Raw genomic sequence first — 18,306 nt, forward strand, 5'->3', positions numbered from 1 at the left:
TGCCAAAACAGAAAATTTGCACCAGCTGTCACACAAACTATCTGGAGTTTCTGGTGACACTGTTCTTCTCATGGAAAATATCACTCCCCCTCCATTTGATATAAAACTGGGGTCCCCATTCCTCCTCCCAGGTTGGCAGTTTCAAGAAACATTGACTTCAAAGTACCTGAAACCAGAAGATGGGGGATCTGTTTTGGGAGTGGGAGGAGACAAGGGTCGAAGGTAGATATAATGTCCCAAGATTGCTGTATATATAGCCATACATATACATACACACCCACACTCCACATTAATATATGTTAAATTCATTCTTCACATTATTTAAAAATTGCGAAGTATTAACATCAGTTGCAGAACTGCTATATGGACGGCGAATAAGGAGGGTCATCGGTGATATCACTGGCATTGGTCAATAAGCAACCTCCACAGGTATCTTTCCCACATCAAATACCAAGAGAACTGCTTTTTTTTTTAAGCTTAGCTGGGAAACAACAACAACAAGAAGAGGAGTTTGGATTTGATATCTGGCTTTATCACTACCTGAAGGTGTCTCAAAGCGGCTAACATTCTCCTTTCCCTTCCTCCCCCACAACAAACACTCTGTGAGGTGAATGGGGCTGAGAGACTTCAAAGAAGTGTGACTTTCCCAAGATTACCCAGCAACTGCATGTGGAGGAGCGGAGACGCGAACCCGGTTCACCAGATTATGAGTCTACCACTCTTAACCACTACGCCACACTATACTAAGTGTGTTAATATTTATAACCAATGATAGCTTTTGGTGGAGTGCAGGAGTGTGTTCCCTGATACCACCTGGATATCAGGTTGTGGAGGAGGCCCTGCTCATGGTTCTGCCAATGAGCATGGCTTGTCTGGCTATGAAATGAGCAGGACCTTCTCTGTGGCTGCACCTCAGTTCTGGAATTCCCACTCAATCAAGTTATTGCACTTGTCCCCAACACTGACATCCTTTCTCCGACAGTTAGAAGCACACCGGCTTATTCATGCCTTTGGTGAAGGGCGAAGAGGGTATGGATGACTCATTAATCTTCTCTGCTGCATTAGGTATGGTATTTGGTATTTCAACTTTTTAAATTGATACATTATTTTACACTGATTCTATTGTTTTATGATGTGGTTTTATTGTTGCAAGCTGCTCTGGGCTCCGTAGGGAGGAAGATAACAACAGCAACAAATGATGAGGAGTGTGTTTTCAAACTTGCCTACTGCTTAATTCCTTCTATGTTTTAGCTCTCGTTCCCCCACTTCCATCTGAACTAGTATGGCGTTACCAAGGAATCTTGATAAAAGATTCCAGAAAGCGCACATAACTTTCAGATGTTGCTAATGTACAGGATGAGGGTGAACCAATGGAAGCTTTATCCATTCAGGATGGACTTGCATATAGTGGGCAGCGTAAATGCCAGCAGAGTGACAAAAAGCCTATTCAGAATGAAGTTACCCCAGAAAGACATAAAGCCTATTCAGAATGAGGTTACCCCAGAAAGAGCAGGTTTGCAAAGTAGAGTGTGTGCCTCTTTAATCTAGGCCTCCTCCTGGACTCTATGTCCAAAGCAGTGGTTAAGCGTATGTTTTATCAGCCGCCACCAATTTGCCAACTGCACCCCTTCCTAGAAGATAGAGATCTGGTCACTGTGGTGCCATGGCACCCTCCCACCTAGACAGCTGCAACATACTCTCCATGTGGCTGCTCCTAAAGGTTATTCAGAAGCTGCAACTGGTCTAGAATGCAAACACCAGACTGATTTCTACCAACAGCCATGGGGAGCAGATAACACCAATCCTATGTGAGCTCCAATGGCTGCCAGTTGGTTCCAGGCCAAGATGCTGGTATGGACATCTTAATGTCACTCACAGCCTGTGCCTGGAATATTTATGGGGACCATCTGCATATGTATATTCTCCTCCCTAAAGATACAGGGCAGCTATACCTGTCTCCTGGTGGTTCTATTTTCTATTGAATTGGTAGCCACCACAAGAGTGCCTTCTGGCTGGAGGCCCACAGACTGCAGAACCAATTGCCTACAGAGATCTTCCAGATTCAGGACTTTGCCTTTTTAAGTAGGTACTAAAGGTAAATTTATTTACCCAAGAAGCTTTTTATGGTTAAAGTGCCAATTTGGTAACATACCCACACACCTCACTCTGACAGTTTTCTTGGCATTTTAATCGTATGTTGGTTTGAACTTCTCTGTCTTGAGAATAGTATTTTCAATAGTTGCATTGAAAGGCACAATATACATTTTCTAAACAAAATGACATCACATTTTCCCTCCCGCCAAAGAAAATGTCCCGTGGGAAAACCATGGCTTAGCAGGGATGGGCAGGGAAAGTACCTTCTGCATAGCTGCGCACAGCACATCATTTCCTTTATGATATGGAACCTGGACTGAGCCGAGAAACTTCACCCGGTACTGGTCCACCCAATCGCTACTCTTGCTTGAATCTAAAAATCAGAAGTTCAAGATAGGTGAGAAGAATCCGATTCACATAGATATCCTACATGGCGTAAAGTTAGGAGGGAACAGATTTCTGGTTGCTCTAACTACTGACATAGCTGTCAGGGATGGGACACAAGTCGTGAACATCTACACTCCTTCATATGAGTGATAATTTGTACACCAGCTTTGTCCTTTCCCCTTCCACTTTGAAGAGTGTCTGAAGTGTCAGCATTTTCTCAGGAAAAGTCCTGGTTTACAAGACAGCTCTGAGCCAGGACTGAAGTGCATGAGCACAGAGCAGGAATGGGTACAAGTGGCCAGATATATGTGGGTAGCAGAGCCATTGATGGGTTAAGTACCTGTCATATGATCTGGATCCTTGGTGACCTCAATTGCGTAGTAAGCAGGGAAGATGCCCCGGTCCCCGGTCCTCATATTATAAGCCTCATACCAATAGTCTTCAGCCTGAACCTCCACCAGCAGAGGGTCATCGACCTCCAATTCCAGTTCATCTTCATGACGAGGCACAAACCTGAGAAGAAAACCATGCAACTTATCTAACCAAAGCTCTGAAGATACAAGCCCATTGTAAGGTTCAAGAAAGAGACCTGCAAAAAATTATGTATTGGGGGTCAAAAGGTAACGGCCTAAACTTTCACTGCCAGCACACTAGACGAAAAGTGCCTGCATGTTGGCACAGATGTTATTTCTCTAGGCTTGGCTTAGCAAATAACTTCTCACATGAGTGGTGCCACCTCAGAGGAGCTGCTCATGGAAGACTGCAGGAGCTACTTCTCCATAGTTAACTCCCTCCCCCCGCAAAAGTATCTACTTCAAACTGCCATATGCTGTTCCTCAGCTGCTACCCCACTGAAGACGCCATAATGAATGTGCAATGTTAGCTGGTCGTATCCTAAGCTAGCCACACAATCCTAGGGTACAGAACAAGGTTAGAACTCCATCTTGTTGCTAAGCAGCTACCTCATGTATGTGAAAACTTGACATGCAGGCCATGTTTCTGGAACAAGTAGCCCATGCCAAGAACCACAAGTTAAGGCAAGGGTTGTTACAAACTACCTACCTAGAATATTTCAAGAATTGTCAAACTTTTCTTTTGGTTTATGCCTGGTTGGAGCTATTGGTGAGAAAGGCTCAATAAATCTAAGGAATAATCAATCCTTTGATATAACCAAGGGAATGAATGTTAGAGGAGCTGTGTTTATTCTCTGGATTCAGCTTTGCAATGATGAGGGCCACTGTGAGGAAGACTTCTTGGTGACTCAACCAGGCATAATGGATTTTGGGTATTGGTCCAGTCCAGTAACTTTCAAAGCCTAACATTATGAATGGAGTTTTGTGTGCTTTTGGCAACTCTTTTGCACCCTATCAAGCTAACAGGGATATGTTATTTGCATACATAAGCTCTGAAAAACAATTTCTCCCCTGGCTTAACAAATCCTCACAACCAGTGTCCAATATAGGCAACCCTGGATGTTTAATTGAAAACCTTCCATGGGTGAGAACCCAGTTCCAAGTATGTTTTTCTATCTGTACCACAAGCTGAGATCCATTGATCAAGGCCACTGAAGACACCTTATGCCTTAGATGACATCTCTGCAATTCAGGTGGTCACAGCTTGGAAAACACCACTGTTTGGGTGGATGGGAGGATTCTGGGGCAAAAGGTTTTATCTGCACTCACCTGAAGACTGCTCGGTGTGTCTGCTCTTGCTCCTCCCCATTGATAATACAAGAGAAGAGACCAAATGATTCAGCACCTGGAAATGAAGTGGGGGAAAATACTATAGGCACCTAATAACTCTCATCTTCAAGCAATGAAGTCAACTGTTTTCTGGAACCTGTTTTGCCAAATCAGAAGTGCCCAACAATCATCTTAACTGCACAGCTTCCTAATTTCAATTGGTGAGCGAAGATCCTCTGTGAGGAGTGGGAATTCTATACATGAGTAGCTGCTCTCATGTAGGTATCCTCAATGGGACAATGTGATACAGAGAGGAATAACCTGACCAATGATAACATTCTGGGTGGGTGTGTTTCATTGTTGTAAGTTCTGACAGGAGCCACTATTTCACAGCATATCCAGTTGGGAGAACAACATGGTGTTGTGCTCTCAATAAAGTTAGCCAAAGCTTTACCCTGCAGCCTCACCACACTTCCTGCAAATGTGGCAGAAATTGATGTGTTCCAAAACTCAACATAATGTAAGCCTCAATTCAATATAATGTAAGATAAAATGGAGGAAACAACATGTGACAGTAGCCCAAGGATTTCCTGCAGGAATCCAATAGAGAAAAAGCCAGTCAAAAAGGTCTAGCATATTTTGGCTTCTTAATGGGCATCTACATGAAAACAACCAATTGACTAAGCTGGTAGCTTCTTGTGGAGCAGATAAAAGGCCTGGAGACATACTTCTTTTCCTTAAGTGTTGGAGGTGATATGAGGATCGGATTGTTCCCCATAGTGTGTATACTCCTCTCCCTGTCATCTCTGGTAAACAGGTTTTTCGGGGCGTTGAAGTGTTTCTAAAACCCTGCTTGCCAGAGGTGATAGTGGGACAAAAGAAACATGTATGGCAACAATACCCATGTCGTATTCCTTTCAATAAATTGCCTCTAACAATCTTGATTTATTGAGTTCTGAGAAAGCATTATGCCATGGCCATACACTTATGTTTAGGGAGATTTTGTTCCTCAACCCATTCAGACACCAGCATTAGACTGTAAATCAACCTTCACCAATCCAGTTCCCTCCAGATGTTTTGGACTATAGCTCCCATCACAACAAAGTCATAGTCTAAAGTGTTTGGAGGGAAACCCAGTTGGCAAAAGCTGCTCTTGAACATATTTGACATTTTCTTGAACTACACATCCAAGTTGCTCTAAGGTCTTCTGAGGTCACCTTTGGTCTTAACCAGATTATTTTTCATAGAACTGTCCCTTGTATTGACCAACAACTTCCTTGTACCCCCCCCCTCAAGGCATTGGGTTTTAATGCCTGAGCAAGTGAAATCTGCTATGATATGCTGTGAGATTACAGGTCGCTCCCCCCCCCCCCCCGCTTCAATACCAATGCTCATACTGGAATTTGCCCCAGCACTCACTGGAGGAGCGTGACCGTCCGCTCATGAAGACGTTGAGGAACTTCTTGGAGAAATGGATGTCTGCCTCAGGGGTGGAGTCCTCAGAGAGACAGACAGAGTCACGTTTCAGGGCGTCCTCCTCATACTCCTCCCCAATGGCTGACTCATAGGGTGAGGAGACACAGTTGTCGTAGACAGTGGCTGAATCGCTCTCGTCGCTGTAACCCGAGTAACACTGTTTCAGGCTTACGAGTTCCAGCTGCACGTCCTCGTCTACCACAAGAGTGTATTTGACCGAATCGTAGGAGAGGGCACTGGTGTCGGAGCTCACAGACGCCCTCTGGCGGCTATGGCAGGGCCGGTAGCCGCCATTGCTGCTGCTGCCGTACACAGTCCTTGGTGCGTTCATTTTGTCAGGTGAGGACAGGTAGTCCAGCACTTCATCCTCCTCGCTGATTGAGGTGTTAGGTTTTCCTGCCAGTTGTGGGTAGCTGGAAGTGTCTATGTCAGAGCTGATGGACATCCGGTTATCACTGGACTGTGACATGAATGGCTTCTCAGACTCCAGAGGGTCAGAATTCTTTTGCACTGGTGTGAGGTAAATCTCCTCAGTAGCCTCCAGCCTCACATCTGTCTGGTAGCGAATGCGGTCCCGATAAGCTTCTGGCCCCCGTGTCACTACTACAACGGTGGGGTTCTGTGGTGGGGGGCGGTTTGCAACCTGCTGTTTCTCCGGTGCCCGGGACGAGGCAACACAGGCCGGAGCAATCTGTGTGGCAGCCGTACGCCGGCACGGGCTCTCCGTGGATGTGCCCCGATCTTTGGTGGAGGTTGTGCTGTTTTGGTGAGTGACCTCATCACTCAGGCAAACGTGGTCATGGGGAGGGGTCTGCTCACCTAAGGGTGGGTAAGGTGGGGTTAGAGGTTAGGTCAGCCAAAGGAACGAGGGCAACAGTGCCTGGGTACATCTCAGCACAGTTAATTCAGAATGGTGGCAAAAGCAGCTGTTGTGAAGGCCAGTCACCCTAGGGACTGAATCTAAGGAGCTGAGAGGAGCTGTTTCACTTGGTGGGGCCTGTGGGACATTACAATAGTCAGGGACAATAATAAGCAGAGTTGGTATACCAAGTCCTAAGTATCAGCATTCACATCCCAAAGTTGTTATAAAACCTTCTAACTGGAATGACCAATGTTTGGAATTAGTAAGTTCGAAACTGGAACGAATAGCAACGGAACTAGTTTCCAGGGACCGCAAGGATATTATGAGAGGAAGGAATTAAATGTAGCACACTAGGAAGATTGCTCTGTCAGCACAAGCCTTTCTGCTTGCCTGATGGAAGATCTGCTTTCTCCTTCTCCCATGACCTGTTCCAGACAGGGGCGTAAGAAGGGGGGCGGGGTGCCCAGATTCCATCATGGAAGGGGGTGACAAATTATCAAGGAACAATTACTGCCCCACTAGGGCGGTTCATAAAAAACTTTTTTTAAAAAATGCCTGCTCCAAAGGTCTTATCTTACTACACTAGGGATTATATAGCTATACTGTATATGAAATTTCATGCATATCAGTTAATATCTTGACCCTCCTCCACGAAAATAGCTGTTTGCTTGGCTGTTTTCCTATGTCGTGAAGGCTGAAATTTCAATTCAGTGGTGCACTTACTGTTCCCAACCCTAACCCTGAAAAGCCATCTAATTAGACTTTAATTTGATTTTGACATGTTTTTAGGAGGTAATTTAATTATTGTTTGATTTTATACCAATGTTATGTATCTGATGTTAGCCACCCTGAGCCCAACTTCAGCCGGGGAGGGTGGGATATAAATAAAAGCTAATTATTATTATTACTTATTATTATTCCTTTGTAAGAAAATATGAAATAACGGAAAACGATTTTTGCAGGCAATTTTTTTTTCAAAAATCAAAGAGGGAGGGGTGACAAGAAACTTTCCGCACCAAGTACCACCTGACCTTCCTACGCCTCTGGTTCCAGAGGTTTTCTCCTGACTTCCACACAGCCAATTTTGTGGGAGCGGGGAAGGGAGGGAAGCTCCGTTGCACTAGTGGAAGTCCTTGCCCAGGTTTCCGCTCGCAGGGCTCATTAGTTAAATCTTGCCCTCAGGGCCAGATTCAAGTAAATTATTGTGCAAGCAGATGCCAGCACAACGTGTCCTGCTAGTTCAACAGAACTCTCCTCCCCATGTTTCCTAAATCTGCTCAGGAGAACCCTCAGAACAGTATTCAGCAGAAGCAGAGGAGAGATTGGTATGTCCATCAAGCAGAACAGCATAGAGGAAGATGAGGGGGCAGATCATTCCACTGGGCAAGCAGAAATGCTCTCGCTGACAGAACTTAGTTTTAGCAGGACACTGGATTCCTCCCCAAGTCTTGTTATTAAATTGATATCTCCCCTTACTTCAAGGACCCCAGAATGCTGTTCATGTTGTTTTCACTTCACAACCCTGTGAGGAAAGTTGCACTGAGAGAGTTAATTTCTCAGACCATCTATTGAGTGCCTTGTCTGACGGGGCTTTTTGAACCCAATTCCAGCACTTGCACCCAACTTTATCACACTAGCTCTTCTGCCACAGATTGTCTTGAGCTGATGTAACAAGAGCCACGTTGTGAGTTGGCCTTGGATTTTTAGAATAAGCCTGTTCTGAAGGAGAGCAGGCAGGAAAAGTCAAACCCAACCCCCCATGCCTCGTGTGCCACCAGTCAATTAATAAAACTATAGCATCCGTTTCAAGATGCAGGCCAAAGTGAAAACACATTAGAAGGATGTAGTGAGAAGGTCCAAGCGCCAGAGAATGTACCATCATGCAAAAAGGGGGAGGAAAAAGATAGAAAGAAAACCAGTCGCTGTACAGAGATGAACTCACCAGTTTTCAGAGGGGATGACGACCGGGACACTCGCTCCTGCCAACTGTGCTTTTTCCCCAGAGAGTTGTTATTCAGAGTGTCCTGAGCAAAAGAACAAAGCGGCCTTGTAGCTGCAAGGGTAAACGGCGCATGGCACAAAGGGGGCCCCATCAACCCCCCCCAAACTCCAGCCTATGGCCCTGCTGCTTCCCCCTCCCCCCTCCAGCTATTGTCTGTGTGCATTCATAGGGATTCAACAGCTAAATCCATCTGTTGCTGCTGCAGCCGCAGATGCCAGAACCACTGTAGTTCAGATCCACAATGAAGCAGTTGAGAGAAAAGGGAAAAAGGAGAGGAGATGGAGCAAGGCATGGGGACTGGGGTCGGGGGAAGAAAGTACCCCCCAAGCCTTCGTCAGAAAGAAGCAAAATGTCACATTTCCGGGTACCATTCACTTGTGCTTCACTGCTGCAGGGAGACTGAATCACACAAATGCTCTCTCTTTCCAAGTGGTTTTGCCTTTGCCCTGGAAAACTCTCTCTTTAGTGCTAAATCAGAGCAAACAGCACTCTGCAGAAAAGCTGACTGCTGTTTGTTCCGATTCAGCGCTGAATCACAGGTTTTCCCAGGGGGAAGTGGCAGGGCAAACGTAAATGTGGGTGAGCCATTGTTCCCATTAGTCAAAGAATTTCAGGCATTCTAACACACTGCTGCCACAATGGGCTGAGCTGCATTTTACAGCGTAGCTCCTGGCATTTCTCCATCCCCTCCAAAGCAGCAGCCCAGAGTGAGTCAAGGTGGTGCTCTGCCGAGGTTGCTGGATGACAAGTCCTATTATCTCTTATCGCTTAGCCATGTTAGTTGAATGATGAGACTTGGGAGTCCCAACAACATCTGGAGGGCACCATGTTCGCTATCAATCCAGTAGCCAATTAATCAGGATTCAGTTTCTGGGTGGGAGGAGGGACACAGGTTGGCAGTAACCATGTATCCATTGTATTTCACAAAGAGATCCTATCAAAAATAACATTATTACTTGGATAAGGCCATGGAGCAAGACATTCACTGGAGTACCAGACATTAAAGCACACTTTTATGAGAAGGGTGTATGCTTTTTAAAGGTGCACAGCCTATGAAGCATAGAATCCTATAATTCTAGAGTTGGAAAGGAGGCAAGGGCTGGCCATGTTGTCCAACCCCCTGCAATGCAGGAATCACAGCTAAAGAATCCCTGACAGATGGCCACCCAACCTCTGTTTACAAATCTCCAATGAAGGAGAGTCCACCTGTTGAGGCAGCTCTTACTGTGAGAAAGTTTCTCCTTATGTTTAGTTGAAATCGCCTTTCTTATAATCTGAATCCATCAGTTTGAGTCCCCCTGGTAGCCGTAGAAAACAATTTTGCTCCATCATCCATGTGACAGCCCTTCAGATATTTGACTATGACTATCATAATTCCTTGGCTATCATGAATTAAAGGATTCTGGAAAGTCTGTGCCCAGTGATGCTGCCATGTGCTGTGTCAGAGGCAAGCAGGGTCTCTCTCTCACCTAACTCATCTCTAGCTGCTCCAGCCCCTTTTGTATCTCTCAGTGAGCTAGTCCCAGAGGCTGCTTTGGCTCACCCACTCGTGCTTCAGCCCTGGTACCACCAGACTCTCTGCCCATCTCTCTACCAGGGAAGTCCTTGCTTTCCCGGGGCAGAAGTGGAGGAGAATGTTACAGGAAGCAGCTTCAGAGAAGGCTCTTCCTCTGCTGCTAAGTTAAAAAGCACTGTCTCCTGCAAAAGGGTATCTTAAACAGGCCCCCAGGGCCTCACAGGCCAAGCAGAAGAAAGCTGCACATTGAACGCTAAGCTTGTAGAAAGGCAGCATATAACATTTCTAAATGGATTCAAGTAAGAAAACTACTATATGTACAATGGGAGAGGCAGGGGCAAGGAAACATACTTGCACCAATGGTTAACAAAAGGCATGCATACTTTCTGAACAAAAACAATGAACGTAAAAGCAAACTTCTGATGGACTCCAGAACAACACCCCCAAATTTCTCTAAAAGCCATTTAATATGTCCCCTTGTTCATTTGCTGCTCCCAGTTCCCATTTTGCTGTATTTGCTGAAATTAGATTATTATTTTTTCTATGTTAAATTATTTCCTCAGCTGCTTTTGCCCAAGCCTAACTTCCCCCTGCAGCCCTTTGGAAGCCTTCATTTGCTCCTCCCAATATCCCCCCAAAATAAAACTAAACCTGCAGCTAGAAGTTTCCTAGGCCTTGGAGACTAAAGGATTGTTTCCTAGCCACTTTGTTTGCCTGGCGTGCTGCTGGATTTCAGTACAAAAGGAATGCCCCGGGACCTGCATGAAGCAGTACATAGAGGCAGAAAGAGAAGGGAGGGCAGTGGGATATACTGTCCCAAGAGACTGTCCTCTCTGCAGCCAATGAAAGAGAGAGGCTGCCACTAGCTGCCAACGTAGCTTTGAAAGCTGCTCTTGTGCTGGGGCAAAGGAGCCCATGTCCCCATCTGCCTCTGCGTGGCTCCCGGTGGCAACTGTACAGGCTTCAAGCTGCCTGAACAGCAACCATTTCTGCCAATGCATGTCCAGAGGAGGGGCTAGCAGAAAAGGAAGCAGCTTCTCCCGCAAAACACACACACACATACACTTCAGATGACCAGAGAATGGGATTATGAGATCATACACTTGTGACAAGAATCAACAGAGCTCTTTGGAGGCATTATGCAACCATCTCAATATGGTGATTGAGGGCATTCTGCATGATGTGCCACAGACAAAAGACTCGAAGATCTCATGATCTGGAGAGGGGTAGGGCTCCCTGGTTCCTGAAGAGCTTGTAACAGTTATTCCTCCACCCATGATACTTGACACTAGTGGTACAAGGTCCTTCACTCAGCCTGCCATTGCTGACTCTGCAATTTCTGCTGCAGCTTGTTGGGTATGTTTGGAGATAGGGACATTGGCCAAGAGTTGCTGGAAGAAGACACGGCGTCTGGTTTCATGACAGGGAATTACTAAGAGGGGAATCACATTCACTGTCCCCCGCAAAGCTGTCCATTCCTGCGACAACCGTCAAGATTTTTGGCCACCAAACCACAGCAGCACAAACGAAGAATGTCCCTCAAAATGGCACATGCATAATGATGTGGGAGCCTGATGCTATGGAGGAGGAGGAGGAGGAGGTGGAGGAGGAAGCGAACTGGCTTTTGCAATCAGTGCAAGAGCAAGTGCTGTAAAGTCTGAGGGAGAGGGATGAGCTGGAAGCTGGACACTTATCCTTATGCCCTTTTGACAATCCAGTTGCTCTGCACTGCAACACAGTGATGCTTCTGATGCAGTGTCAAAAGATCCTTACTGCACCAGGACATTTTGACACACTGCCCAGCAAACATACTCCTTTGGAGCAACTGAGTGTCTCTAGCAGGGAGAGAGATTTGGATTGAATGGTACAATTATCAATGGTAGCTGACATGAGATAAAGTCTATGAAACACCACACAGGGAACGTTGGAGATAAAACTTTGCACATACATTAGAAAACAAAGATATCTGTCCTGATCTTTCCGATTTATTAGATTACTTGAAAGGGACTTTGGAGGAGACAAATGCAGCACCCAAGAATTGCAATGTAGGAGGTGAACAGATGATTATTATTAATGTGAAAAGGAGACTGTAATGAGAATGAGCAATTCTAGCCGACTGAGAAAGAAACCTCTGTATGAACACATCTTCCATCTGATGTTTCCTTAGGGCTTCTTCTCTCTGCTATATGTGAAGCAGCAACCATCATTCGCTTCAGACAAAGGTGGACCTTTTCCCAGGCTTTCTCTAACTTATTTGACCCTGTCTTCATTAGCCTTAATTCTTCATTTTATACTACAGTTTCACTGGTATTATTATTATTATTATTATTACTAATTATTATTTATTTTATTTATATACTGCCCTTTACTTGGAGGTTCACAGAACAAATATGCTGTATTTTTGTTTTAATAATGTTTTTTTAAGTTGCGTACTGCTTTGAGATTTTAAAAATATTAAGCAGTTTCTAAATGCTTTAACATAATAAAATAAAACATGCTTTCTTATAGCAGAACCAATCTGGCTGGTGCCATGGAATCAGGGAAATTATTGTTAATTCTAAAAATGCACTAAACAGGTGCAGGTACAGTACAGAAGACAGCAAAGATATAAACGTGTTAAGAACACATTCCTTTTTATTGGATGCTGGGACGATAAGCATATCAGCAATATTGGCCCATAAAGTGTGTAAACAAGGTTAAAGGATAGATCTAAATAAATGAATGAAATTGGAACTAGGATTTCTCTCCACAGGATTATTCCAGCACCGACTGCCATGCCTGAAAGTATTTTGTCTGAACAGATCAGTCATACATATTGCTGACTGATGATGCTATGTCCGGAAGCCAGATCTGGGGAAGTCTCATGAATGCAGAGCAATGCACTGGAACTAGCTTTGAAATGCCACAGTTTGGACCATGGCTGTTTCTATGTCTCCTTGCCGAAATTAATGTCATATTCCTCCAACCCATGTGTGAAGAAGAAAACGGTAGTTGGCAAAGTGAGACTCTGCCCAGATCAGAATAAGATCTTGTGATCTGCGTTACAGCTCTTATAGGCCTTTTCAGGAAATTCCAGGCCTGAAAGGGTTACTTGCAGACTCCAGCTCTCAGTGCCAGCCTTTGCACACACCCCATCAGATATATAGCTGGACTGACAGAGCAGCAGAAATAGCTTGGAGAGAGGTCTGCTGCTGACATAGCTAAGTGCCCTGGAAACTCCTGCCTGTTCCTTTGGAAACGGACAATCTTAGCATCCAGATTTTGCCATTATTGTTGCTCCTGAACAGGCAAAACCAACAGGATAAAAGGAGAGTTTAAGTCAGTCTGGAGACATATTCAGCTTTCCCTTTCAGGGAAAAGTACATTAAAACAGCAAGTCCAGGTACCCACAGAGCCTGCTCAGGGCTGAGGAAGAGCCCATGATGTAAATTGCCACCTTTATTATCTGGGAAATTACTCATTTCTGTTGGCTCTTCCTGGCACTAGGTGTATGGGGAGGGGAGCAAGTGAGATCACCGCTTACTCCAGGCCATATTTAACTTCTATGAATATTACTCACCTAGTTCATAAACACCCCCACAGCTATTTAATTTTCATTATTCCCCCAACACCTATGGCTGCTTGTACCTGCCATACATAGCCTTCTCTGAATTCTTCTACCTATCCACTCCCACATGCAGAAGCGAAACACAGCCAAGTCAAAATCACTCATCACACTCACACCTGTGAGGACTGCCCTCCCCTCTCAACCCTCTTCCTGCGCCCAAACTTGAAACTCCTTCTCCAAGGGAAGAGTTGGAATCAGAAAGCATTTCTTATCTAGTAGGAGAGTAGGGGACTCACCCTAGAGGATTGCATTATGTTTTTGGCCTGCCTTGGCCTAAAAAACCCCCTTTTTCTCACACACTCTCAGTGAGCAGCATCATAACCCTCACCACCCTGCTGTTTTTGCTCCCCGAGACCATTCTCATTCTCCTGCGGCAGTAAGCTTGTATTAACATTACTCTGGTGATTCAGCATCTCGGACTGGAAATCCCACCTCCCCTCTATTGAAAAGAAATAAATATAATACATCAGTATGTGTTTGAGGGATAGTATGCATGCACAAACTGCAAGAATAGTATTTTGTCTCCTTTAAGCATACTGTCTCTCTGGCCCAACACCAAGGGCAGACCTTTGAACCCCATCCCAAGATCAAGAGGTTTCTGGAAACGGAGATTGTGTTTTTGTGGACAACAACAACAACACACTCGCCTCAGTCTGGTGCTGTACCAAGTACCCAGACAGGCCCACCCAGCTCATTCACCCAAGTCTTGGTAAAGCAAGCCAGATCAGCTCCTTCATCCATCATGAAGGGATCAGTCAGATTAGTCCATTCATCAGCCCCTATACCAGGGGAGGTGGATCCCTGTTGGTTCTCCTGGATCTCTCAGCAGCTTTAGATACCAGAGACCATGGTATCTTCCTGGAGCAGCCCTGCAAACTGAGAGTTGGGAGCACTGTACTGTGATGGTTCTGCTATCTGCAGAGTAATTTTTGGGTCATCATCAAGCACCTACCTTGTTCCCCCACACTTTTCAAACACATATGAAACTGCTAGGTGAGAAGATCCAGTCATTTGTGGATGGCACCCAGCTCTATTTGTTTATACCATCTGAGTCAGGTGAAGCCCAAAGTCTGGCAGCCGTCAAGGGCTGGATGAGAATCAATAAACTGGAGCTGAATCCTGACAAGATGGGAGGTGGTTCCTATGTCCAGGAACAGGGTAAGCAACTGGTTCTTGTGGGATTCACACTCACTGATATGAAGCAGGCAGTGCTCCTTGATTCTACGTTGAGACTGGAAGTCCAGGAAGGCAAGGTATGAACATGCCCAGCCAGGTCTTCCACCTTGACCCCATAATTGAGGGACCCCAGGGCCCCGTGACATAAGCATGCCCCACGGTGTGCTTGTAGTGTGCGCACACGCCTTGCGGTGTGCTGGTGTCACTCGCGCATGCCCCAAGGTGTGGGCACCCCGTGACTTGAGTGCATAATGCAAGCACACCCCATGGTGTGCATGCGTGTCACCACAGAAATTTGTGGGGTCCTGGTCCCTCCATCAGAAATACTGGGGGAGCTTGTCCCCCCCAGCACCTATGCACCCCGCCACAGCTGGTTCACCACCTATGGCTGTTCCTGAACTGGGATAACATAACTACCGTTATTCATGCTCTGGTAGACTACTGACTAAATTACTGCAATGCCATCGAAGAGGGTCCAGAAGCTACAGATAGTGCAAAATGCAACAGCTCAGCAGCTGTATGGGATCCCAAAGTGGAGACAACTATTCTTTGGGAATTGCACTGGGTGCCTGTATACTATCAATACTTGTTAGGGTGCCTTTCCCAGTAGGTCCTGCTCAAGGATTAATCTTTCACCCAGCATTGTGGTCTTCATCATAATGGCTGTCTCCGCAGGTGCATCTGCTGTGAAAATTCAAACACGGCTATTCTTCAATCACATATTGTTTGGTTCTAAGACAGAGCTCAAAACTGCTGGCATTAAGTGCTAAAGCCAACAAATGGGGTATCTCTTGCAGAAATTTCAGGGTACAGTCGAGTTACACATGGTCCTGGGCGCCAGAGGGAATGTTGCAGGGTGCATGAGACTATGACAGTAGGTGTTTTCCAATTTTACTCTCCTATGGAAGTTGGAGGCGCAGCTATGATGAGAGTGGCTTTGGCCCACCTGGTACTTTCCAGGTATTCTGGACTACAAGTCCCATCAGCCCCAGCCAGTATGGCCAAGCTGGGAGTTACACCAGGTTGGCAAAAGCTGGATAAGAGGGCTCTATCCTTGTCCCCTTTTTCTCCAGCCCAAGCCATTCAGCTCTTCAGCTGGAGCTTTAATAGCCTCTATTGTCAATTGCATAATGGTACCAATTCCCAGCCCCCACCTACACACACAAACAGAGAGACATGCAGTCTTCACCATCTGCTGCACAGAGCAGCACCTGCCTTTCGGTGCACTTTCCATTGCTAACGTCACTGGGAAAATCTTCTTATATAGTAAGTGGAGCCAATATCCCAGAACAGCATACGATTAAAAATAGCCTCTTGTTGCATGTGGAACCCTACTTGCTTTATAGACTAAACAACAGAGAGGCAGATAAAGAGATTGCAGGTGGCTAGGCTGCGAACAGTTACAGCATGGAGCGCTGAAATCTACACTCCTGCTCTTGGATGGAGGAGGGATGCTGCAGATATAGGGAAGTTAAAAACTCTTTCCAGTATCATGCAACACAGCCAAAATAGACTGCTCACACATTTCCTGTTACTTCTGATAAATGCTCCCTTTTGAATACTTTCAGCAAGTTCTCTTCCCACTTCCTGGTAAAATTGTTTCCCATCGTAAGTACTCTTCCTTACACCACCATCAAATCACAGAGCTGGAAGGGACCCCAAGGGCCATCTAGTCCAACCCTCTACAAAGCAGAAACATGCAGGTAGCCTTTATGGGGATCAAACCCACAACCTTGGCCTTATCAGCACCATGATCTAGTCATCAGAGCTAACTGGAATATTTTGTTTCCTTTAATGTAACGAAGTGTGGTACAGTCTGCTAATGCTACTATAATTCCATTAGTCTTTAAGGTGCTGCAGGATTCTTTGTGTTTACTTTAACAGACTAACATGGCTGCCCCTCTGTAATTTTGGTTCTTCTGTGCCCCCACTGTTCTTTTCTGAGCAAATCCCCCTTTGAACTAATACTAAGTTATTCTGACCAGTATCCCCAGCTAGGCGTCTAATCTTGTTCAGGGGGTATATCTTTCCTGACAATGGTTCCTAGGGTGCAACAGGTTACAGACAACTCTGGTGTGGTCAAAGATGGCCTCACAATTCTCTGGGCCAAGTCCAGAATCTTGGTGCTTTTTAGAGCTTCATTCCTTAGGCTCAAAACAATGCACAATTCTATAGCCATTCAACAGAAGAGAAGGTCACCATGGACTGAATGCATTATAAACCATTTCGACGCAGGATAAATTAAACAACAAGACACCCGTATACATGCCAAGAATTTCTAGAGGAAATTTGGCATTTATCATCTGCGTGACTCATTTGAGGATGGGAATGCACAGAAGAGATGTTGTGGAACGGTTTGATATTTCCCAGGCAAAAGGATATGGAAGTGTTAACTTCCTTACCTGGGGGTAAGCCCCACTGAGCATGCAGGAGAATGAGCTGTTCCTTTTTTCCCACCCACACCCTCTTGCACACACAAACACTGCACAGAGTCTCCCTTCATCAGCAGAGCTGTTATCCCAGCCAAACGTCTCCCGGTAAAGGGATTAACCACTTCCAGGATGTTATCCCTATGGTCTCATTTCTGGGGAGGTAATTCTCGCTTCCCCAAAACGGTGTCCATTCCAAAATGGATTCCCTGCCTTCTTAACTCACTAAAACTTATTCTAATCCACAGTCTGTCAGCTATCAGACTCAGAACATATTTTTTTTTTTTTTTTTTTATTTTTTTTTTTATAATAATGTTTTTATTTGCTTTTTTCCAAGGTCAGATACATCGTCAGTTATTCAACAAAGGCAGTTTAACAGAAAGAAAAGGAAAAAGGTTATAAGCAAAAAAGAGATCTTACTTTACAAAACAATTTTTCATGATCTACTGGACTTCCCCACATCTTCCATCCCCTGCATCTTTTTCAATAAAATAAAGTTACAGCAAATTAATACCTTGTTTCCTGTGTTTTGTACTTTCCTCAATTGTATATTAGGTTTAGGGGAAATATTGTTAGTTCACAATTCCAACAGTCCTCAATATAGAAACTTTACCCTAGACTTTAGTCATTTCATCATCAGAACTTAAATTCAGCAATATCAAAAATTTGAAATCTGAAGCTTGTTGTCTAAAAACTTAACAAATTCTCAACATTCACATAACTTATAATGTTTTTGTAAATAGTCCTTAAATTTTTTCCAGTCCTCTTCCACTGCCTCTTCTCCCAGGTCTCGGATTCTGCCAGTCATTTCGGCCAGTTCCATATAGTCCATCAGCTGCGTATGCCACTCTTCCAGCGTGGGTAGCTCCTGTACCTTCCAATATTTAGCCAATAGAATTCTTGCTGCTGTAGTTGCATATAAAAAGAAAGTTCTATCCTTCTTTGTCACTCTCTGGCCCACAATGCCCAGGAGAAAGGCCTCTGGTTTCTTAGTAAAGGTATACTTAAATACCTTTTTCAACTCATTATAAACCATTTCCCAGAATGCCTTCACCTTCGGGCATGTCCACCAGAG

General features: G+C 45.0%; 1 protein-coding gene and 1 long non-coding RNA gene across 5 annotated transcripts in view; one reads left to right on the forward strand and one right to left on the reverse strand.

Moving 5' to 3' along the window:
• MAPK8IP1 (mitogen-activated protein kinase 8 interacting protein 1) overlaps positions 1 to 18,306 on the reverse strand; it is a 90,364-nt gene that overhangs the window by 6,043 nt on the left and 66,015 nt on the right. For all 4 annotated transcript variants that reach the window (XM_081905973.1, XM_081905971.1, XM_081905970.1 and 1 more), the window contains 5 exons: positions 8,444 to 8,525; positions 5,583 to 6,458; positions 4,164 to 4,239; positions 2,822 to 2,994; positions 2,358 to 2,467 (listed from right to left, as the gene is read on the reverse strand). In XM_081905973.1, the coding sequence (XP_081762099.1) occupies positions 2,358 to 2,467; positions 2,822 to 2,994; positions 4,164 to 4,239; positions 5,583 to 6,458; positions 8,444 to 8,525 (1,317 nt within the window). The remainder of the gene's footprint in view (positions 1 to 2,357; positions 2,468 to 2,821; positions 2,995 to 4,163; positions 4,240 to 5,582; positions 6,459 to 8,443; positions 8,526 to 18,306) is intronic.
• On the forward strand, positions 488 to 17,613 carry LOC309366990. The gene is made up of 2 exons (XR_014166926.1): positions 488 to 607; positions 17,569 to 17,613. It is a non-coding gene; the product is annotated as an uncharacterized lncRNA (long non-coding RNA).

This window comes from Podarcis melisellensis, assembly GCF_964234715.1.
Source record: "Podarcis melisellensis genome assembly, chromosome: 1".
In the NCBI taxonomy this organism is placed as follows: Eukaryota; Metazoa; Chordata; class Lepidosauria; order Squamata; family Lacertidae; genus Podarcis; species Podarcis melisellensis.